Source organism: Nestor notabilis, unplaced genomic scaffold, assembly GCF_000696875.1.
Source record: "Nestor notabilis isolate BGI_N333 unplaced genomic scaffold, ASM69687v1 scaffold3635, whole genome shotgun sequence".
NCBI classification, from domain to species: Eukaryota; Metazoa; Chordata; class Aves; order Psittaciformes; family Psittacidae; genus Nestor; species Nestor notabilis.
The window spans coordinates 74,822-98,795 of record NW_009929635.1 but is presented as its reverse complement, the minus strand read 5'-3'; the positions used below and the strand labels follow the sequence as shown (position 1 = coordinate 98,795).

The following is a 23,974-nucleotide window of genomic DNA, read 5'->3' as shown; positions in this document are numbered from 1 at the left end:
ATATGTATATATATTTATATATATGGTTTTGTTTACTTTTACTTTTTTTACTTTTTTTATTTTTTACAAAACGTGTATATTAGCTTTTGCACAATTTTTTTAATTTTTTTTTTAAGAAACTTGGCTAATCTAGTAACTTCATTAAAATAAAAGCGATAAATACTTCATGTTTACAATGCAACATGTCATACATCATCAGCTGGCAGAGGAGGTATGTTAATCCTTGGTCTTGTAAAAAAAGCTATCTTCTCTCTGTGATCAAGATGAGATAAAAAGGAAGTAAGTAGAATATATGCCTACATTTTCCTCCCCTCCCCAAGAACATGGTTTCTTTAGTTAATGGTTAGTTACATAATGAAGTGATGGGTTATTTGAGTACAAGAAACATACAGGAACTACTGAACCTCACTATGCTTCTGGCAATGTTCTGTTGAACACAATTACTACTTTTGAAATTTAGGTGGAAGCTTTATACAACTCATCAAACATCAGTCTGACTGTAAAAAGGTTTCACAGGACAAGCCCTGAATAAGCCCCTTCTGCAATGCAAAGTTCATCCTTGTACATTTTGCAATAATGCCTACAAAAAGGGCGGGGTGGGGGGGAAGGATAGCATTCAGTCATCTTTTTGCTTCTTTATTGAGCAAACAGTACATGCTGTAAAGTAAGAGTCCTAAGAAATGGACGTGTGAATAAAAAGGGCAAGAATTTAAACAAGAAATACAGTTCTTGCTTTATTATCTACATTTCATGTTATTCAATTCCACATAGCTTTTTATATCTCAGTAGACAAAGCGTCAAATATACCAGAAGCATAGAGATTTAAAAGAAACCCTAAAATTTCTATTTCTCTTTACTTTACATTAAAGAACAGACAGCATTTTCATTTCACTTTTTTCATTCCCTGAAAAAAAAACAGCCAACCCTAAAAATCTAAACAGTGGATGAACTAGTATAATATAACATAGAAGCTGAACTGTCTTCCACATCTTTGCTGCACTAACACTTTCTTACTCTTACTCTCCCAATAAAAATTATAGAAATATTAATGCTTAAGTAATAAAGCCGTCCTGTGAAATGGACATTGTTCATTAATGCCACTTCTACACAAACTAAGCTGTCATGAAAAAAGAAAAAGGAAACATAAAGCTAGGAGAAAACACATACCATGTGAACACACAATAGGAAAAAAGTCCAAAGAATAGGCTTCTTGAGAGAAAGCTGGAATATTACTCATTTTGAGGGAGAGAGTGTTACTAGTAAAATACATGTGTGTGTGTATATATATATATTTATATGCATCACATTAAACAAACTATGCCCACACACTTGCACTGAAGAACTGACAAATCATGTGAACTTTAATAGTGACTAGGCTAAGATGAAAGAATCACCTAAGCTACGGTTGCACTTGAAGGACTTTATTGCATTTTTTTTAATTTCATGTGTTTTAGAATCATAACACTGCAATTTTACCTTAGCTTTGGCTCTTCACACTACAAATAATCCAAAGGAAACTCATGTGTCCAAATCAATAGAGCTAAATATTACTGGCTATATAGAAGACACTCAGAATTTAAGCTTAATGCTTCAGAGCTTTAACCTCTTCTAACAAACCGTTGCTTTGCTATTTCAGTACACATTACCACTTACCTAAAAGTCTGCACCTGAATAGGCTCCTTCTGATTTTGCCCACGCAACTGGTATATTTCCTTTGATGCTTTCTTTAGCATCTTTTCAGCTGCTTGCTCTTGGTGATGTTCAAATTTGGTCTGTCTGGTCTGAAAATAAGAATATAGTGCTTAAAATGATCATGTGAATAAATAAACAAAAAAATTAACATCCAGGTTAAAATAATGGATTTTTTTGCCCACTCACCATAGTAAACCCACACAAATACATTGTCTGAAATAACTGATAGATAAATTCAGAAGGCTGGCAGTGTTGTTTCATTTCCTAATGCTCTTCAGACATATATGTATTAAACTTCTGAAATTTACTGCACATAAATCTGTCAAACAAGACCTCAAAATAAATTTAGGCTCACTCTTCATCTCTGATAATCCTATGACAGATTTTATTTGTTGTGCAGTTTTTGTCACTTTCTGCCTATAACGTCTTTCTCCAAGAACAGGAAAAAATATCACATACTTAAGGAACATACACATACTTATGGAACACTCATAAAAAATGAAATATCTAATCATCATATCTAATTTCTTTCAAAGATCAGAAGGAAATTATTAAAGTTCTGATAAATACCTGAAACTAAAAATCCCAAACCAAAGCAGAAAACCCCAAACCGAAACAAGAAGTGCCATTGGCAAATAGTGTCATTCTCCAGTAATCACCCTCAAATAAATACAGAGTTTGGTAATAATTGATGCAATTGTTACTAGCATTGTGCTAACTTCAAGCATATACAAGCGACATTCATTGTTTGAAGTTCTGTAAAAACGGCTCTTTAGACCTCTTGTCACCATTAAGCAATTTTGAAGTTTCTGAATACGTTGAGTGCTCATCTATTGTTACCATACCTGCCTTTCTGCTTCCTTCAACAAGTTTCGGAATCGCTCATCCCGAAGGACCCAGTGGGGTAGATCTGTCTGCCCTCTGAGCTGGGCATCTTCCAGACGCTGTCTCAACTCTCTTAAAACACATATCTCCTCGTTCAGCTGTCTCTGTCTAGTTCTGGATGCCTGGAGATCCAGCTCCAGGTCTAAGGATGTTCTTGCCATAAGCTCAGCCAAAGATGATCTGCAGGACTGCTGAGTTATTAGGATCCAAATAAAATGCACAATAAATTACTCTCAACATGGTGTACTGATCCATCTTTAGCTATATAGAGCATACATTTTCTGTGTACTTCACATACGAAGACTTTCTTGACACAAAGTTTTGAAGAGATTATTTATATCCCGCAGTGAAATTCAGCTAACTAGCTGTAGGGGTTTTCTGTAACATACATGAACTTTTTCAACTAATGCTTCCTACTACCTCCGTTTACAGTCTCCTTTTGGCTTATAACTATTTAACTGATTTAAGATTATAAACTAACTTTTCATGTTATGATAACACTAAAAGGGATACAATATGAAAAGCTCAAATGGAGTCATGACATCAGAAAATACTGTACTGAGCAAGATTCCCCTTTTAAAGGGCTTTATTCAATACTGATTTTAAGGTACATTCTGAATCAAAACTGGAGGCATGGCTGTCTACTTGCCTACACCAGCAAGAAATTAACTTCTGCTGACCAGGCTAACCTGTATGCGGTCTATATACATGGCATTAATGCCTTACCTGCCCTTCTCTGGTCTCTTGTTCTGCAGCATGTAGGGTGGCATGGAGGCAAGAGGAGAGCTTAACCTATTCATTCCTGAATACTTGGGCCTCAAATACTATAGCTTGCTAGGCTGCGTGAAAGGGGAGCTGGGTGTTTTGCATCACATTCACACACAGTTGTCTCAGCCTGCACGCTGCATCAGAGAACTAGATTTTAAGGTAACAAACTTTACATCTAAATCAATATAAATTCAATCCCATTAAAGTAATTTTTTATCTGCCACACCTCTTTTTCCCCTCCTCGATAATTGTTCACAACTATTTTTCATTTCTCTATGTTTTAGCTTAAAAAACCCAAACCAAACCCAAAAAGGTACCCCTCCGCCTGTTACTTAACGGAACCGTTACACATTCCTGAAAAACTTCAGAATGTACCTGCAGACATCTAAAGTTCAGGTATAAAGGTACCACTGCTCTAGCAACTTTGTGAAAAGTAAAAAACAAAGTATACCTGCTTATACCGTAGAGTACGCCTCTCCAATGTATTCCGGACAAAAGGGGACTTCCTTGGTAAAGTTGAACTGTCACTGTCACTGCGATACAGCTGATTAGAAAAGATATTGAAAACACAGGTTGCTTACAGACCATCAAGAAATCTGGATTTTTTTGCTTTTGCTTTTGAGATACATTTTTTAAATTCACTGAAACTGTCTTGTTTTAAGCAACTGATTTTTTTGCGGCTTTATTTATTAAAAAATTATATATAATAGTGCTCATGCTGTATAGTTACAATAATTTAAGAAAGCTTAAAAACCATTAATGTTTTACAGCTAAGTTTCATCATTCTATTAAATATTCAGGACAATGTGACCTAAAAAAAAAAAACCAGGGAGGGGGGAGTTAATGGCATTTCCTAAAGCATTTACTGTCATGGGTACAAACAACATAGTCTTCACTCTTCCCTTCCCCCATCTCAGATTTTAAGTAAATTCAGATTAATTGAGGGTGTTTAACAGTCTTTCCCTTCTTGCACTACCTTTATTGTGGTATGTGAGGGTGTTTTACTCAGATTCCCTATATCAGATTATGGAATCCAGAAATCAAACTGAAGAATTTGAAGGGTGCACTGTATGCAATGCAAATAGGACAGCAGAAGCCAGAAGATCCTTGGTTTAGGAAAATGAATAAAAGTTAAAGATCATTACTGCATCTTCAAACTCAAGCTCTGAAAAGCTTATGAAGGAGTACAATTAAAGCTGTATGTATTCCACCAATATTGCAAATTTGTATTTATCTGCAATACTGCTTATAAGCCTTTTGCCACTGAACATAGCAATCAACTAACATAAGGTTAAAAACTCTTTGCTGGTCCTCAATTACTTGTACCAGTGCACCTGAGAATCTGAGGTCCCACTGTAACAGGCACCCTATAACTGACATTCATGTCAACAACTAGAGTCATAACAATATTTATGCAATAACCCTAAGATTATGCATTCAGTCCCCTTTCCCCAAATTTTAGGAACCTGAAACATGGCTTCTAAGCCAATTGTTTATATATTAGACAGCACTGTACCTCTGTAAAATCAATCGCTCTAGTCTAACATCTAAGGTTGTCAGGGAAAAGAGCTTAGTACTTGATTTGCCTCAGATTCTTATAAGTTTAAATGAATTTGGGTTTCATCTCTTAAAAAGAACCAGGGGACCTCTTCCCCACTGCAATATTTAAATGAGATGAAAGATTCTTCATTAGTATTAAAAAGTAGCATATGTTTCTTATAAGTGTAAGATAAGACACCATCAAAAATGTGTAAAATACTTGTGTCGAGGCCCTTCCCTTCCCTTAAGTGTTACTCACCCTGCAAACATATTGACTTCGTGCTCCAGGCGAGAAGGTCTGGGAACGAACAATAGTGCTGCTGCGAACAAAAGCAGAACCCCGTGGCCTGCGGCTAGTTCTCTCTTTTGGAAGAATAGCAACTTCTTCAGGAAATAGATCTTCAGTGTTAGTTTCCTTATCCACCTAAAATTTCAATGAAGGAAAGATTTTTATTTTTTCCTTATTTTCTCTCTCTCACCAAAAACAATCGGGCATTTCAACAATATCAAAAGTAAACAATTTGCCCTGCTAGGTTCAAGTTTTAATGAGCACTGAGAACCGACGATGAATCACCTCATTTTTATAAAAAGTTTTAAAACTAGGTTATTCAAAAGTGTAAGAATACTTTTCAGAAACCTTTCCTGGAACAGTAACAATTATGAGATGCAATTGTAACATGAATAATAGCTACAGAGTATAAGACTGCATTCAGAATTAGCAACTGGGCTTTAATCAAGCCACCACCAGATCTCCAGCCTCAACAGAAGAAAACTGAGCCACCTTTCAGTAAGTAAGGTGACACTGAAGGAAATAACCACCTTAAAACTGGAAGAAGTCAAACCACAGAATCACAGAACACTTTGGGTTGGAAGGGACTTAAAAGATCATCCAGTTCCAACCCCCCGTGCCACAGGCAGGGACACCTTCCACTAGAGCAGGTTGCTCAAAGCCCTGTCCAACCTGGCCTCGAACACTTCCAGGGACAGGACAACCACAGCTCCTCTAAGCAACCTGTGCCAGTGCTTCACCACCCTCACAGTGAAGAATTTCTACCTAGCATCCAATCTAAACCTACCCCCTTTCAGTTTAAAGACATTCTCCCTTGTACTATATCACTACGTGCCCTTTCTTGTAGGCCCCTTTAGGTAGTGGAAGGAAAAGAAACTCAACAAAAGGGAACTGAAAGACCGTTGAAACAAAGAGAAAAGAACACCAAAATATTCAGAAATACAGATAACATACGCTACTCAAGCAAAGCTTCCAAACTTTAAGATAACTCATTCCTCGACATGAGGTGCAATCTTCCCTAAAGGCAATACAAACTGCTTATGTGCCTCTACTTCAATGGAAATATGCTGATTTCAGCTTGTTCAGGATTATTTTCAATGTTTCATATCTTGAATACAAAGATTTTTAAATACATCACTTTCAGCACAATTGTTCTGAAAATTTCAGCTGTATTTACTGTAATACTGAAATAACAATCCAAGTCATAAAACAGTAAGCTTCTTTCTTCACAATTTCTTCAAATAAGAGCACTGGAATTCGATCATGATCATTTCATGTCAACAGAGACATCAATACAAGTGTGTATTTACAGATTAGATAAAGGCCACAGTAAAACTAGCTTGCTTTTGATATAAAAAACTAATTCTGCCAGAAATAATTAGAAACCGAATAAAAAAACCCCAGCCCTAAAGAGGGTATTTTTAACAACTTTAAAGGCACACCACTGTGATGAGGCGGTGCTCATACAATGTTGGTAATGTCATTTCTCGTTCTTTTCTCTCCTGATCAATTCAGACTCAAACTCAAGGAGCAGCAGTAACACACTCCATGTGCACCAGGCAGCGTAGCAGTGTCTTCTCTCATTACCTTTAGTGGTGGAGGCTGCATTTTTCCAGAACTGTACTGGCCTGCTTGAGCTGCAAACATGTGTCCAGCTAATGAATCCCCGCAAAATGGCTCTGGATAAGGAGGACTAGTCTGGGTGCAATTACTGCATCCACTGTCAACAGATTCTGCTTGCCAACTCCTAAAGTCAGAACATCACAAGAGTTTTGTAGGTATTAAAAAAAACCATGCAGTTATGCATCATGTTTATATATTTCATTACCCAGGACAGTTTATCATTTTAGAGTATTATTTCTCCAATGAAAATACAGAATTTTCAAAGGGAGAACATATCCCACTTGCACTTCTGTAGATGCAGACAAGCAAACACATTTCATGCCAAAAAAATCCCCAAAACACCAAAAATCACGTTCCCTAATTTTCTTAGGGCATATGTTCTGATCTTTATAAAAATACGAAGAAAACAATAACAAAAAGAACAACACAACTCATGTAACTAGCAGCAGTATTAAATGATGAAACAGCATTGTAATAAACCCTGAAACAGCAAAGAGCTGGGCTGCATGTTCACTCCATAAGCACTGCAATGCATCTATTTGACATTTTCCCATGTTCACACAAAATTTTATTTACTTTTTAGTACAGTGCTGCTACAAACCCACTACAGTTGCCTCCCTAGCAAAGTTTGTCTGATGTAATGTTTTCTCACTCCCCAAATTCCAAGTCCTCTAAACTCAGCCAGATGCTCGAAGATGGTTTTCTCCTGTTTGCACATGATCATGTAATAACAGAATTTTACACTCTTAATACTAACCAAGAGCGGATCTCAGAAAACGGACCTGCGGTTTCTCCTGCTGTATTTCAGACTATACCCAGAGCCTAAATACAATTCAGATGTTTGATGAAGTATTTAAACTATTTTTACCTTTCTGATATGGCTTCTGCCTGATCTTCCTTTCTTTCCATCTCCAGGATTTCCTCCTCTGTGTATTCCAGTTTCACTCTCTCTTCTGCCAACTCTCTCTCAACTGCTTCCAGCTGGGCAGTGGTCCTCGCTAACAGGGCTGTCACTGCATCCTGAGAAGTAAAACAGACCTCAAATAAAACTGTTTGAACAAAGGAATGCATTTAATGTAAATCATTGAGAGAAACCAACATAAAACCATAGCTATTGTATGTTTCTTAAAAAAAAAAGGAAAAAAAAAAAAAAGGTAAACAAAATCTGTCCTGAATATTAATGATCAAAAAGTATGTAGTGTTCCATGAATGCAACTTCTCAGAGAAACCAGGCAGACTATCTCTCTCTGCATCATCCAGCAAGCTAGGTCAGAAGACACCTCTGGAGGTCACCTAGTCTGATGTCCTGCCCAAAGCAGGGACAGCTTCATAGCTACATCAGGTTGCCCAGGGCGCAGCCAAGGGCTGAAAAATCTCCAAGGATGGAAACTGTACAGCCTTTCTTGACAACCTCTTGAAGTGCACTGGCAGAAATTTTTAATACATTTTAGTCAGTTGGACTGGGAAGTGTGCATACAAACATACATGGAATACAATTTCAGTCACCTGTCCAGACATGGTCTAGCTTTTAATTATTAAAATCCAGCTCTTGCCACAAAAGCTAAATTAAGGTATCACCTTCTGTGTACCTCAAAAACAAACTGCACCTGAGATCAGATCACAACCACCCACCAAGCAGGTCAAAGTAAACAAATCACTTTTTTCAGATCCATACTGTTTTAACTGTAGTTACATTTCCAGAAGACCGGGGAATACTTTCTTCACACTGGTTTTTGTTCTTTGTTCTCTGGGGGTCTGAACCAGTGAAGATCTGAACAGTATACCAGTGAAGCTGCATCTCACCAGAACTCTCTGCATCAGTCAGGTTTATTTGAGCAATGCCCTGTAAACAACAAGAATCATTGACCACAATAAGATAAACATATACTGCAAGATGGACACCTTCTTATTTAAAGAGTATTTTAATTATAGTGTAAAATCTCCACTTTATCAAATATTACTAGCATCTCTTAAAAAGAGACAATTTTTTCTGTTGTGTTATGATATCTAAGATACAGAATTTCTTTCCTCTTGCCTGCTGACAGGAAGGATCAGAACAGATATTCAATTTTTTTTAAGTTGAAAAATAACATTTCCATAACTGACATAGATATGATTGTTAATATTTTATTAAATAACTTCCTTAATTACATATTCGACTTCTTGATCTGCTTAAATTAATATTACTTTAACAGCATTATTTGAATCTGTTTTCCTTTGAGAGAACTATATTCTGAGATACCCTTCCATTCTCTGGTCCTCAGAGTCATCTTCCAGAAGGGAAAAAAGAAAACATGTTTTTCTGCCTATTTATATCATAAAGTAGTCAAACAGGCCATAAGACATTCTTCTGCCTTTCAAGCCATCCTTACATCTCCCTTACATCCTTACATTCAGGTGAAAACAGGTTCAACGGAGGCTTCCAACTAAAAGTATTCCCAACTTTAAAGTAGCCCTACTCCACCCCATAACACTCATGTAAGAAATTTCTGTGTGATAACCTAAATGAAAAATAACTGTGAGCAAATTCGTGTTTTTTCTTTTTTTTTTTTTAAATCCATTTACTATCTGGACCAAAACAAATAGCTGGATGCAATAATTCTAATTGTAAAGGCAGTAGAAAATGTAAGCAGAAAACTGTGTTCAACTTTAAGCAGGTAAAGAAACAGTTAATTAGAAAATAATAATAATAAAAATCCTTGTATTGTTTTTCAAAGATTAATGTTCCCTGGGGCTCTGTTTAAACAGGTGTATAAAAGACAACAATTTCTGAGAGTAACAAAATAATGTCATATCAGGATACAACATGTTGCTGAGATACTGGAGGTTACAGAGATGCCTTTTCTTTTATATATACAACAAAGACGTCTTCTAATTATCTACTCGCTCTGACACAGGATAATCAAGAAACATGTGCCAAGTTATACTTTTGTATCAGAGCTGGAAAAGACATGTTGGGTTTAGTTTCAGAGGAAGAACGTAAAGCTGTTTTCCTGTCATCAATACTGGAAAAACCACATATTGACTCTTAGGATGTCTGACACTGCCCTACAGATTGCATTTATTAAGCAGTTAAGACATGACAAAGAAGCTGTGACTACAAAATAAATGACCAAATGGGGAGAAAATCATCACCAGACCCTATTAATAATTCTCAGTACCGAGCAGACGAATGAATATTTCACCTCCACCTCAAGATTTGAAGCTCGCTCGGAAGGATGGAGACATCAAGGCGGGTCTGCTAGCTGTCTGTCACGTGCCTGCTCTCATGTATTTGTTAACAACTTGGATGATGGAATACTAAAAGCATTTTTGAATCTCTCGGTGATGTCAAACAGAAGGATTGTGAAATTTATAAGAAAAGGACCAGAATTTAAAATTATGTTAAAAAATGGGACAGATGCTCTGAAATAAAAAACGAAATGAAAAAAGATATGTTACACTCAAGAAGAATTCAAATAAATTAAGATATGGGGAAAAACTGGTTGGTCAGGGCTGTCAAACGTCAGAAACTGGGAGTGAAACAGCAATGCCACGTGATTGCAAGAAAGGCAATCACGTTTCTTTGATGTTTTAACATAAGCCATATACGCTAATCACAGAAAATAACAACTCCCTTATCTCAACATTGACGAGGCCACCAGGGAAGAAATAAGCCAACTTAACGAAGCACAGTTTCAGAAAGCTGTAGGAAAACAGAAAGATCTTTCAGCAAGGCAGGACATATGAATAAAAGTTTGAGGGAATGGAAAGACCATCCCACAAGTTGAGTAGATCTAGATCTCTACATAAGTGAAGTTTAGAAATATTTGCCAGAATTAATTTTTTTTTCCATTCCTTGTTATGTACAAATATTTCTATAACTTGGGATAAAGTCCAACCTGGCTTCTGCATTTAGGAAATCATTAAACTGGCACAATCTAATTGAAAAGAAAGCAGTCATCAAGAACTTCAGAGATGTATGGATGATTAAATAGATGGAAAAAAATGTAATCTCAGTGGAACAGACTTTGAAAGACAGAGGCCATTACAGCAGTTCCAGAGAGAGGTAGCAAATGATTTTGCAATTTGAGACCTCGACACCCTCAACTTACATGCACTTGTGTCAATATAAGGATGCTTCACAGTGAAATAGCTATTTTGCTTCCCAGAGGAAGAGGATATACCAGTGTAAAGCATTTTACACCAATATATCCAAGCTTGTTCTTGAGATGCTTTCTCTATCATTATGTTTAGTGCAAAAATGACAAAACTTCTTACTGCAGACAAGACCTTAAGTCCACTTCTGTCAATGTTAAGACCACTGTTTATACAAGACACTACCTAGTTTTAAAGGTGAACTAACAAACATGCATTCGTGACCAGATTTGCTCAAATAAACACCTATTCTCCACAGTCCAGCATGACAGTGAGATGCCTGTACCTCTTAACTACTTTGACAGGCTTAAAAAACACCAAAACAACAAAGCATTTCACTAACCCATTCAAACCCCCCCACTGAAATGGCAGCCCATACACTTCAAAATAGCCAGGATATCAGCCGCAAGACAGATTTATTTAAGCATATTTGTATTTGCAATAGGTAAATGAAGCTAACAACACATCTAAAGTTAACACAGTTAATACGTGTAACCTATTTAAACAATTGCCAATGTATCTACATTAGATATCTCCGTCAGTTTAAAGTCCAAGGCTGGTCTAACAGAAACCTGCTTGGACCACAATTATCCAGCCACAAAGTTATCACTGATATAACAGCAGTCTTCGTTGCCTACTGTTACAGACATAAAGCAACAAGGGGTTTATATTTGTTACCTTGTTATTTACATATTTCAACTATCTAAAAATCCCACCTTTTTTATTAACAGAACTGTACTTACATATATGAACAGACACATTAACATGTATGTGTACCAGCAATCCTTACGAAAAAAATAAAATCTTCACTTTCTCTTTTTAATCTTAAAGTTATTCTTCAAGTAATTTTAATTTCCCATACCAAATGGTTTTTAAGAAAAAGGACCACTTACCAACAGTTCTTCTTGCTGCTGATGGTCAACTGAACAGATATACAGCTGCAGTGATTTTAATTTCAAAACACTTGAATGCACGGGGATTTGGAAAACTTCATTAAATATTAACGGAGTTTGGAATTCCAGAGCTCTAGAGCAGTAAGTGGTTGGTGTGCCTGACTCAAGTGGTGGCAAATAAACTCTCACATGACTAGGAAAAGCAAAACAGACAAATAGAACAATTCAGACAAAGAAAGCTATTTTGCATTTCTCAAAATCAAGCTAAACAAAAACATCAATGCAACTTCTACTTTAAGAATCAGCTCTGGGATCTCCTCACTACAGGAATTTACTTTGTATTCTTAACACGGAAGATCTGCAAAGCTGATTTGGAAATGCTATCTTTTCCTTTTTTTTTTTTATTTGGTGCTTAAGAAGAGGCACCAAGTGGCACTTGAGATGCCTTGAGGTATCCAAGACATCTACATTGGGCTAGCAAGCACGACACAGGATCTATGGGAGAGCTACAGCCTTCCCCTGAGCAGCAGCAGCTGGAGGCCAGGTGCTATGCTTATGATACTTCAAATGGAAACACATGCCTTCATTTAGGCTATTGAATTGCTCTGCAAGTGTCACTGATCCATTTCTTCCTTCCACCCACTAAGCATACCTTCCTCTCCCTCTCCTTAAGAAACTCAGCACAAAAGGATGGCAAAAGAAATCTGCAATCATTGCATCCATCTGCCATCCTAAAAAAACCCCGAATTTAAATACCTGGTACCAACTCACTGAGACTCCAAAAAAACAACAACAAAACAAACCAACCAAACAAAATCCACAACTATTTTAATCTGACAGAAGGCAGCAGAGCTACTTAAGAGAAGTGTTCCTATGTTCTCCCTGTCCTGATTGCTTGTCCAGCACCTGCAATAACCTGGCTTTTGCCATAGCTTCCCTTGTGCCAGCAAACAGCTTCCTGCAACAGTGTTGTGAACTAGATCAGAAAACTTGTCTGGGTTACCAAAAAAACCCCCAAAACCTCAAAACTAAAAAAACCCCAAACCAAGTCCATCTCAGAGGCTCACTCAAATTGTCTACGTGGCTGCATGAACTCTTACAGCAACAGAGAGGGGTTGACACCGACATCCAAATAAATGGTTAGAGGACAACTGGAAGAGCTCACTATGATGGAGCTGCAGCACTGGACTGTGGAGCTGAAGTTAGCTAAAGAAGCTTCACATGCTGTAAAAAGGGAATGATCCAACTCCTCTCTGCTGCAGGTTATCTACCCCCTGCTGCCCCCAGCAACTGGTAAAATGAACATACAGTTGCATGGAGGAGTTCAGTAAACTGGCTAAAAGCTTTTTCTTGTTTTGTAAAATAAACTTTTTGACTACTCAAACAAACTGATCTACTCTACAGCCATACAGTTTTTTTGATTCCAGCCCAGGTAGTTAACTAAGAAGGATTGGGAACTGAACTGCCTTTCTGAGAGTCATTTAAATGCCCAATTGCTTGATGACAAGTTCCAACAAACCCTCTAGAGCTATTTTTTTCCTTTGATGACTCTGCTTTCTTCAGACGATGCTTGTTTCTTTTCCTAATCACAAGGCAACATGGCTGAGTATAGCTCAACACTTTTTTCCCCTATCATGTGCCCTTACTCTCACACGTAAAACAAAGCAAAAGACCAACACTAACGTGCTGACCTATAGGAAGAATTTCCACTGGAGGTTTGCAGGGTTAGAAAGATGAAGCGTTCTCAAAGATCATCTCATTCAGTGAGATGTATGTCAATCTAACAACTCCCACAGAATGACTTATTTTACAATACAACTATGTTATCATATTTCCATTTTCCACAGTTTATAAACAACCTGTCCCAGAGATAAAGATCAACAATTTTCATGTGTTGAATTTCTTTAAATTCAACACTAGATAAAATGTTTTTATGGCAACATTGCCATTGTTTAAGAAACATTTATTAGAATAAACTAAGCAATGTTCTATGTAATGTGATATGGAATCAGGGAAAAAAAATAGCACAAGCTGCTATTGGCTAAAAAAAAAAAAATATCAATTGTTTGTACTGATTGTCAGCTAGTATTTGTGTTAGAATTATCTTCAGAGGGTGTTTCACAGATAATTCAAGGAGAGATGTAATGGCCACAAATGTCTGTAACCTGTCCTGTGCACAATAAACATATAAGAACAGAGGTCATTAGAGACTATGCTTGTTACCTGACCATTACGAAAGAGGTTCTATAAAAGGGACGCTTTGTGTCCATAAAATTAACCTTTTCCTCATGTAAACTATGTCATAGCATCTTCTCCAGAAATGGCTTAATTTTGCATGAAAGCAAACAAATCTATGGTATTTACAATTGTGGCACAAAACAAGCAATGATCAGACTTTAGGTGAAATTTAAACTTACATTTTGCAGTTTTCTTTAACAACTAGACTAGTAAAGTTCTTCAGCTGTAACACATGGACTAACAGACATTCACTTCCACTGTCATGCCTGGAAAATAAATTTCCTGTGTTAGTCACCAAGCATCAATATTTTCCTTAAGAGCTAGAGATGATAAAGATTTTAAGAATGTAAAAGCCCCTTTTGCTGTTAAATCTCTTACACAAATCAGTTTAAATCAAAAGCAATTACACATATCACACTCTGATAACAAAAGATTATTATTGGCTATACTAAGAAGCTTATCAGAACTAAGAGATTTAAACATTATTCAATTTGAAAAGAATAACATTCCTTACTGTAACTCTTGGTAGTGAACAGGTTTTATAAAATACATTCCTTGGTTTAAACAGTTACACCGTATGTATATACTTGTGTGTACACAAAATCTTTAACAGCGTATCAGCTACATTAGACAAATCGGTCTGCATTATTTTCATGGGTTAATGAAAATAAATAAAACACTCATTTACATGAATTTTGAAATGGAACTAACAAACCTGGTTGAGATGTGAAAACTGCCAAACTTGGGAATTAATTTTCCAACAGTTAGAGATTCTGGAGAGATATCGAAGATAAAACATCCTGCCTCGCACTGCTATGGTCTGTCCTTCCCCATGTTACTCCTAACTACCAACAACAGTACACCTTAAGCACAGGATTTCAAAGCTGTATTTGGGAACCATATTTGTATCTGTGTGTCTTCACCTGTGACTTTTGTAAGGTAATCCTCCTTTACCTGGCATAAAGAGATCTTACTCAGAGAGACATATCCCTATATCCATGCTCACACTAATGGCCCAGAGAATGAAAAGAAATGCTACTGAAAGAAGTAATGAAGGCCCTTTTATCAGCATTGAAAGGAAACTGAATGAACTGTGGTTAAGTCACCAGCGTTGAAGGGGTGTGTGACTGACTAATCTATACATCCACTAAATTTGGCTGTCAGTTCAGAAACTTCTTAAAACTATCAACTGCAGTTTAGTTCATTAAAAAGTTAAAAATCTGAGTTTTCAGGGAGATAGAGAAGTAACTACTCACAGAAATCCAACATGGATTTGTGGTTCTTCATTACTGGCAGCATCACCATAAACAGGCTCTTCCAGATCTTCATTCCTGCAGGAACAGGAAAGTACTGTAAACTACATACTGACCTAAGCCATTAAAACGTAATGAAACAATTATTTTGTGATTTGTGGATATAGGCAATTGTTTGGCAATACAGGAGGGACTGGTAATATAGAAAGAATTGAAATATCTATTTACAAAAACACACATAAGTAGTATTTCACGATTTTAAAAAATTAGGGTTTAGAATACCTCTTTCAAGATATTTAGGCTACTTTAATATTTATCCTGTGTTCCATTTCTCTTTAGCATCCTCAAAACTTTTTCTTCTCCATTGTTGTTTATTGTGTTGAAACAATTTTATAAAGTAACATGTCTTTATCCATCCTTCAATCATTTTGCCAACCTGCACATTTTCAGATTTTTAGCAGTTCATGTACTTATTTCTTGCAGTTATGCTTTTATCACATACTACCAAGAACTGTAAGTCACACTGTATAGTTTTATTCTGTTATAAATGGTTGAAAGAAAATTACCGGTTCATGACTAATAAGCTGAGAAAACTATCTTTCAAGGGAGAAGCATATGGTGTTAAATGTTAGAGGCAACAAAGCAAAAGGCATCTGGCACTTGTGAAGATGACAGTGGAACTGCATGTAAAAAGCTTATTTAAAACATGTAGTCTAATATTTTTTAGTCACTAAGAACAAGCAATTCTGAAAGCTTATTCAGAAATTCACAACAAATTCTTTTGGACCATGTGGTAGAACCGGAATATTTCCAGCTTACTGCACATTTATACACCTGACCTTTTGCTTAAAGCTTCAAACACGCCACTGTCACTAGCCAGTGAATGATCTGAGAGACATGCTGAAACTCGCCTGGCTCTCCTCTCCGATCTTCTACCACTGTCTCCTCGCAGAGTTACAGCTGTCATGGAGAAAAGACAACATCAGCTCAAGGCAACCTCTTAAAAATCAAACAAGAAACATTTATTGTATGGAAACTAGTGGCAAAATGACACAAATGCAGTTCATTGTTTTTTTCATCCAATTTTAAGTTAAAAACCGAGAATACAATTGACCGGAGATGTTATGTGGGAGAATGAGGAAGGAAGTTTGTGGCTAATTCCTCTCTGACAAGACTAAGCATAAACCAATTGCATTGTTACTAAATGCTTTTCTGGTAGAATAATCCCTCCTGAAGGAAGACTTACATTAACTCAACATATGTACACATGATATCCTAAACTTTTAACATTTACCTACTGAATGTACAATAGGCTGAAAACAAACAGAGACTAATTCTTTTAAGAAGTTATCAGATAACACAATGTGAGGTTTTGTTCTCATTTGTTTCCTAATACAAAGTCTCAAAGCATACTGTTTATACCATCGCATAATAGCAGCTTTTATTTACAGTCTGAGAGGCATTATCAAAAAGAACCAGCTCTTTCCAACTCACTCAGACCACTGTTCTTTCAAATTCTTGGTGAATGACTTTGAAAATTTACTAGGGGAGGAGGAAGCGATATTCAACCCCCTCTTCCACCCTTCCCTGAATCACCAGCAACACTAATAGCTAACTCAGCAATCATTTTCATGTTTTAAGTGTAGCAACAAAAATGATGTTATACATCGGGTTTTGCACAGGCAAGAAGGTATAGCACCTACCAATCCTTTAAAGTACATGTACAAATGGTAATGCTCGAGAATTGCATAGGCAGGGTTTTGACCCTTCAATGATAGCTCCTAACTTGAGATTGTTTTCCTTCAAATCCTAGAGAGAACCATTAAACAGACTTGTGGAATTGCAGCTTCTTCACTGTGCAGTGAAGAGTTTTTACCAACTTCCCTTCTTTTGCTTAAGGCTCAATGATTATCCTCAAAGCAGAAAAGCAGTGGCAAAGATGCCAATTTGAAAGTGGAGAAAGCATCTTACTTGCTTCTATTCATGCTCAGAAACCTAAACAGCATAAAAGCATTCACAGTTTCAGCAGACAGCATTTGGAGTGACAGCAGCACAGTGCGCATCACGCAGGAGACGAGCACCAGCTGACATTTATAGCTTACTGCTCCCACGTAAGAATGAGACACGTCTTACTCAAAGTAAAAACTTGTTAAGCACCTCTGTTATACATTAGCTTAAGGCACCAAAAATCAAATGCTGGTACCTAACCAGTAAGTTTCCTTCAGCAGAAGGCCAGCCCATGGCCTGAGGTCCACCCGGGGAGCCTAGCTGATGTATGGACAGTGAGCAACCCCCCCCGCATTGGACCCATCTCACCTCCCACCTAAGCACCACCAGGACAGAACATCGGGGCTTGAAGCCTGACATAAATCCCTCAAATTAACACAACCACACCGCTGCTGTCAACAGAAGTGTCTGGATAGGTTAAATTTAACCCGTCATGGGATTGGCAGACAGGATGCTCTGAGCCCAGCAGTCCCATGCCACTCTGAGGTACATTCCTGTTATCAGGCCACAAAGAGCTCAGAATCCCAAAAATCACATGGTACTGTTTGGAGCTGAAATTCCTGTGTATCAGTTCTCTGTATTTGTAGATCAGTAGCCCTATGGACCTCCCTCCAAATTCATTGAAGGATTTAGTCAGCTTCAGCTATGCAAGAAATTAATCTGGTGACCAGGAACAGCCCAATCTGCATTTGTTTCTGTGCCTGGAGAAAGAACCACCCTCCCCACCCCTCCAATTACAGCATCCCATCCTTACTGTACACCACACATCACGCAGTGCTACTTGTGTCATCCTCACCACAGAGGAGAGCCAAGTTCAAGCTAGCTCACAGAAAGCAAAGAAACTGTTTTTGGTGAGCCCTCTTCTGAGTTCTGTCACTGGTATTTATGCAGAATAAAAAGTAGCACTCTTAGAGACATCTCTTAATATGGAAGTTTCTCAATAACTTTACATCACTGGAAAGAGGCTGAACTTCACAGAAGTAAGTTTTCTATGAAGGTGCTTTTATAATTTTTGTACTAATTTCAACAAGTTACACTAGGATGACTTTGTTTTTGTAAATAGGCCTTTGACTCATCCCTCTTTGTGAACACTTTGTATAGATTTAGGGGATGAAAGACCTCCAGGGCTCTCTCCTTTGGAGGTTCATGTTCTCAATTTGTCTGGAAGTAAAAATTGGTCTGAAGCACCAATGAAATCTCATAAAAAACTGACATGTTACAACAATGTTGTAACTTGACAATGATTTGCTCACTGCCTGGAGGCCATGGAAGCATTTGATAACATCTGGACAATCCCAGTGAATTTGGGAGAGATGCAAACGCCAAAACATGTCTCTGACATAAAAAAAAAAAAGGTAAGCAGGAAAAACTGGTCAAGAAGAAAGAAATACCAGATCTTATTTTAAATAGAACAAGGTACAGCACAGATTACAGACCTTCCAATGCCAGAAGCTGAAGAATTGTTTAAAAATAAAGTTTCTACTATAGACAATTACCTGTCATAAGTAACAAAATCAATATATCTGAATTTCCAGAACTACTGGGTGCCAAATCTTGATAAGTATCAGACAGCCCCAATTAAAAGACTGTTCTCAGGTATCATTAGTTGAAAAAGTGAACTTCAAAGGAAATGCTGATGTCCAAGATTTCATTAGCTAAATAATAGAGAAGCATGTTTCACAAGCTTAGAAGATTACAAATACTGCACACCAGCTCAGAATGCACTTCTAAAAGAGTCAAACACTCATAAAAACTGAATCAGAGAGACAGACCTTACCTACCGTGATGCTGTCAGGCAATTATTATAACATAACTAAGCTGAAGGTCGCAGAACACTTTTTCCAGAAATCTAACTACAACCATGAATATATTGTTTAGTTGTCATAGCAAAAAATTAAGTATGGCATAATGATTAAACAGATAGAGCTGTTTAGATACACAATATCAAACAAAACCAAATGTAGCAAAATCTCCTATTTCTTCACATGCAACTCAAAAAAACCCCACAAAACAACCAACACTTCACACAGAAAAACACACTAGAATTACAGGCAAAAACAGCACAATAAGTAATTCAGGTTCACTTACAGTGAATTTTTCTCTTGTGCCGCATGAGAAACAAGACAAAATGAGAAGCACACAATGATAAATCATCTTTTAGATTTATGACAATATTTTGCAAACAAGAGATTATTAGGCATTAAAGGTAACTTAGCGATTGAAAGATTATTTTAGGACAGAAAGCAAGAGATAGTGAAGATATTAAGCCCAGTATTTTAATAACATTTCCTCCCATTCCCAGTTTTATAAATATGATGGATTTAATCGCTCAGGCATATTCTTTCCATTCACACATGTTAATATCTTTCACAGTATGTCCAAGATAGATGCAGAACAATAAAAACAGCAGATCAGCAACAGAACATCAAAACTGCGATTCCTGAAGAACTCCTTGAACTTGCTCAAGTGCTGCTTCAGTGCAAAGTATGTGCAGTTTATTCAGTGTTAACCCTCTGGGCACCCAGAATTTGCAACTATTACCTCTTTTTTCTTCTAGTGAATGAACAGGCAAAAGATGTCCCAGAGCTGAGGCCGTTTGCCAGCATCGCATTATGCTAGCAGGCCATTGGGTGGCAGCAGCAAAGCACACTGTATTGTACTTTAGTGAAAACCAGAACCCCTCAACACCTGGGGGTTCTCAAACGGGGATATACAAGCTTGATGCTCTATCAAATTCGTCAAGAAAAGAGTTCAAACCCAGAATTATTTCGAAATTTCCAACTGCTACTTGCACACAACTACATCACAATTGCAAACCCACCAGTTAATGAGTGTGGAGCTCAAAGTAGTCATGACTCAGGCCAAAAGTCAGAAAGGTTAAACAAATTTTTCTTAAGAAATTGTTTTCAAATTCAAATTAAAAAAAAAAAAAAAAAACAACGACAAAAAAACCCAAAAAACCCAACAAAACACAAAAATACACACACACAATTAAAAAAACAAACAAACAATCAATCAAAAAAAAACAAAACAAAAAACAACCCCCAAAACCAAAACAAAAAACCCCACCAAACCCCAAGCCCGACAGCCTGGCTACTTCTAACCATACATTCTTCCTCAAAAAAGGAACACAAAGCTTTCTGTTGTACACAGAGAAAAGTCAAACCTGGACTAGGAGCTGGACACCGCAGCAGTGACAGCAGGTAGCAGAGGCATGTGCTGCCAGAGGCTTTCAGAGAAATGTGAAAAGTGTAGAAATGTGACAAAGAAGGGAAAAAAAGGAAAAACCAAAGCAGCAACTTGACCCTCGTCCTCTTGCTGCGTAGGTCCTCAGACCAGGCCTTCACTTCTAGGAAACACGTATGAGCTATAAATGCTACTACATATTTTCACTTACCACAATGGGTGAAGACATGCTGTGGTCTGATCTGAGGTTTAAAGAAAGCCTCAGGAAGCCTTTCCATGGCACTAATTTAAGCACAAGCTTACATGCTGGTCTCTGGAATTCTGTTTATTTTGGTCTGAAAGCTGCAATATGGGCACTAGAAATGTTTACATCTAGTAAATGTAAATTACGCAGCAGTATCTTCTGGCAACGCCAGCTGCGTTAAGGAAAGCAGGTGAGTATAGACTCAAATGCTGTTGGAGCAATACAGGCTTTTTAGCACATTGGTGATGTTTTCTTTTTAAAAATACAAAGCTGAAAGCTGTCACTGTTCCTTCTCATTATCACTTCACAAATTAAGATTTTGGCAGGATAATACGATACATTTGCTGGTTATATTTCACATTACTCTTGATGTCATAAGTCCTGAATGCAACATTCTACGCAATTGCAAACTCAGAATTCTGGATATAGAAGTGGGATGGGAATTATAATCAATATTAAAAATATACATGTAAAAGCCCTTCTCTACTAGTATGGTTTTAGTAGAAATACGAGTAAGCTAACACAAAAAAACACTGTCATGAAAGAATACTCTTTTTCGTTTTAACAGCAATTCTTCATCTGCTCAGTTAAAATAGGAAAAGAAATGTCATGTGCCTGTATGCTCACATTTTAAAATTTGTTTCTTAAAAAGGTCTCTGTTTCCTCTTTTGATCCCTCAGATTTACATTTCTCAACTGTAGTGCCTCAGAAGGTTACACCAATACAAACTAAAGCAAGTTTATCAACCTCACAGCCAAGCAGAAGAAAACTTGACAGTATGTATGCTGTGGTAACTACACACATTGCTCCTCTGAGATCACACAGGTTCATTAAGGCAACTACTCAAGCAGATGTTGAGTTTCTCACCCCTATAAAGGATGGTCCTTGGCTGACAAAGAACTCTATTCAGAAGCACAGTGCACCATGCACTCAGGACCACCATGCCATCACTTTCCGCTCCATCGCAGAACTTATACATGTGAACCTGGTCTGGGGTGTGTACAAATTCGGCATGGAGTCAGCCAGCCTTCAAGCACTGTCAGCAGCACCACCTCATGCCTGGTCTTGTGTTTGATTTTTCAGGGGGAAGAAGGGGGTTGGTAGTTGTAGGTAAACAACAAGTTGTTGGTTTTGAGTGATTAGAGGATGGTAGTAAAGTAAGCCAAACTGAGAAACAATCTCTACTATGCTAATATGCTTAGGTCTGTGTGACATTTCCTATGATGATGTGACAAAATAGTATGTCCAGAAACTCACCTCCACCAGTTTGGACAGCAGTCAGCTGTGGTCCCATTTCTCGCAACACTTCATTGTCCACAGGGTAAGTGGATGTCTGAGATGAGCTCGTTCCTTGTGTTTCATCATCACCCAATGCTGTGGTCTGAGCCCTGAGCATTTCCAGGGCTCCTATGCTCGCCATCTCCTCAAAACCTTCTGACATCTGAGCCAAGGGAGAGTCTCGAGATGCTGAGAGAAATGGGGTATCCAGAGGCGAGCTTGGAGGGGACAATGATGACAAGGAGGACCGCGATGACAGGGATGCCAAGGACTGCGGGGTATCCAGGGACCTCCGCTGCTTATTGAAATTCGAGTGTCCAATGGGATCAGCGTATGGCACATCCTTTGTGAGAGACTCGAAGGGAATTATGTCAAAGCGTAAATGCTGCCCGTAGTCTGTAACGCTGTCTGATTTGTCATACTGCGGAAGGCCATAGATGTCCGTGAAGCTGACTGAGCTGAGGGAGCCTCTGCTGGAGGCCAGGGACCCTCGACTGGAGGCCAGGGATCCCCTGCTGCTGCCAGAGGACATTGTGAGGGTGCTAGCTGACAGACTACGTCAGGCAAAGAAAGAGAAAACAAAAAAGACCCTTTCAAATATAATCACATACACCAGCTCAGACATAAAAATGTCAATCCAGATTACACAAGCAATTTCACATGTATTCAGCACAGTGACACAGAAAGATGATTTGGTATTTTAAAGTCTAGCGCGCATCTCTTGCCCTGGTCTCAAGCGCAGCTACGACTGGACCACTGCAAGTGACAAGCACATTAGGACCAAGTGCCTGAAGACGAATGGTTCAACAGGACACGCGAACTCTCTCTTCCAGCATGTAAGAAGCCATAATTTAGCAGAAGAGAGGCCAGAGCAGGATCTAGATTGGTAGACTCAATGTAAAGAGAGGAAGGGTAGATTACCATGATCCAGCTTGAATTTATATTAATGATGGGTCATAAACAGATCAGTGAGAAGAAGCGTGAAGGGATTTGGGAAGTCCTAACAAACTGCTGTGTAAGCCTCACCCTCACAGGTTTTTCCAGTGCAAAATAAGAAAGATTTTACGATAAATCCTATTCCAGTTCCTCTTACCACTCTCAGACAGTTATGGAGAGAGGAATACAAGTGACAGCTAGAGATGAAGTGAGACACAGCAGGAACTGAGCTTTTGACGTTGGCATGGTGTTGAGCTGAGGAATCCCCAAGAGCTGCATCTAAAAAGGCAGCTGTGAGCGTGAATATGCAAAGTATTCCGGGCTTCTGTGTGGGTCTTAGCACATTCTTCTATTTAAATGGCAAAATTTTGTCAACTCACCAGGGATCAAAAACCCCTCCTCCTTTGGACAATATTAAAATCTCACAAAACTTCAAAGAACGTTATCTTCATATTAGGAAAATTGCGACAATATTATGACGGGATTTAAGTATGTATCTTTTCAGAAAAATTAGGTAACATAAAATTCCCACATAATAATGTAGACCAAATAGCCATCCCTATTCCTAGTTACAAAACTCCATCCAAGTCATCACATTCCATAGACCAAACTGTATAAATTTAGTAAAAAATTAATTTACTTGGCATACATACATAGAAGTATTAAAAGGTAAACTTTACAGATTATTAATATTCTTCTCTGCTGCAGTTAAACTTCAAAACCTGCTGGTTTTACATAACTCACCTTTTTAACTGGGAGTGTAAATATGAGGTTAAACGTGTAGCTTCTTCTAGCTGCATAAGCAAACAATTTCTCTTTTCCTGTAACAGTATCCTGTAATTCAACAGATACGTATTACTATTTTTCTTCAATATAGCAGAGCTCAAGAAGTGCTAGGAGCTTTCCAAGTACAGAAAAATATCACTGCATTGCAGTTTGGAATATAAAAGTAAGTTTCACTGTTTAATGAAAAGTTTTAATTTATGAAGCTATATGCAGCGATGGC

At 37.7% G+C, this 23,974-nt stretch overlaps 1 protein-coding gene across 2 annotated transcripts in view; it reads right to left on the bottom strand.

Moving 5' to 3' along the window:
* Positions 1-40: 40 nt before the first annotated feature.
* WWC3 (WWC family member 3) overlaps positions 41-23,974 on the bottom strand; it is a 60,797-nt gene continuing 36,863 nt past the window's right edge. The window contains exons 9-22 of one of the 2 annotated variants that reach the window (XM_010015060.1): positions 23,713-23,802; positions 22,012-22,586; positions 16,157-16,277; positions 15,321-15,395; positions 14,244-14,330; positions 11,827-12,019; positions 8,472-8,639; positions 7,665-7,816; positions 6,761-6,920; positions 5,144-5,308; positions 3,797-3,889; positions 2,538-2,765; positions 1,654-1,781; positions 41-252 (exon numbers count right to left, since the gene is read on the bottom strand). In XM_010015060.1, the coding sequence (XP_010013362.1) occupies positions 186-252; positions 1,654-1,781; positions 2,538-2,765; positions 3,797-3,889; positions 5,144-5,308; positions 6,761-6,920; positions 7,665-7,816; positions 8,472-8,639; positions 11,827-12,019; positions 14,244-14,330; positions 15,321-15,395; positions 16,157-16,277; positions 22,012-22,586; positions 23,713-23,802 (2,302 nt within the window). In that variant the 3' untranslated portion in view covers positions 41-185. Of the gene's footprint in view, positions 253-1,653; positions 1,782-2,537; positions 2,769-3,796; positions 3,890-5,143; positions 5,309-6,760; positions 6,921-7,664; positions 7,817-8,471; positions 8,640-11,826; positions 12,020-14,243; positions 14,331-15,320; positions 15,396-16,156; positions 16,278-22,011; positions 22,587-23,712; positions 23,803-23,974 lie in introns of both variants that reach the window. The other variant, XM_010015059.1, reaches the window with a different exon arrangement.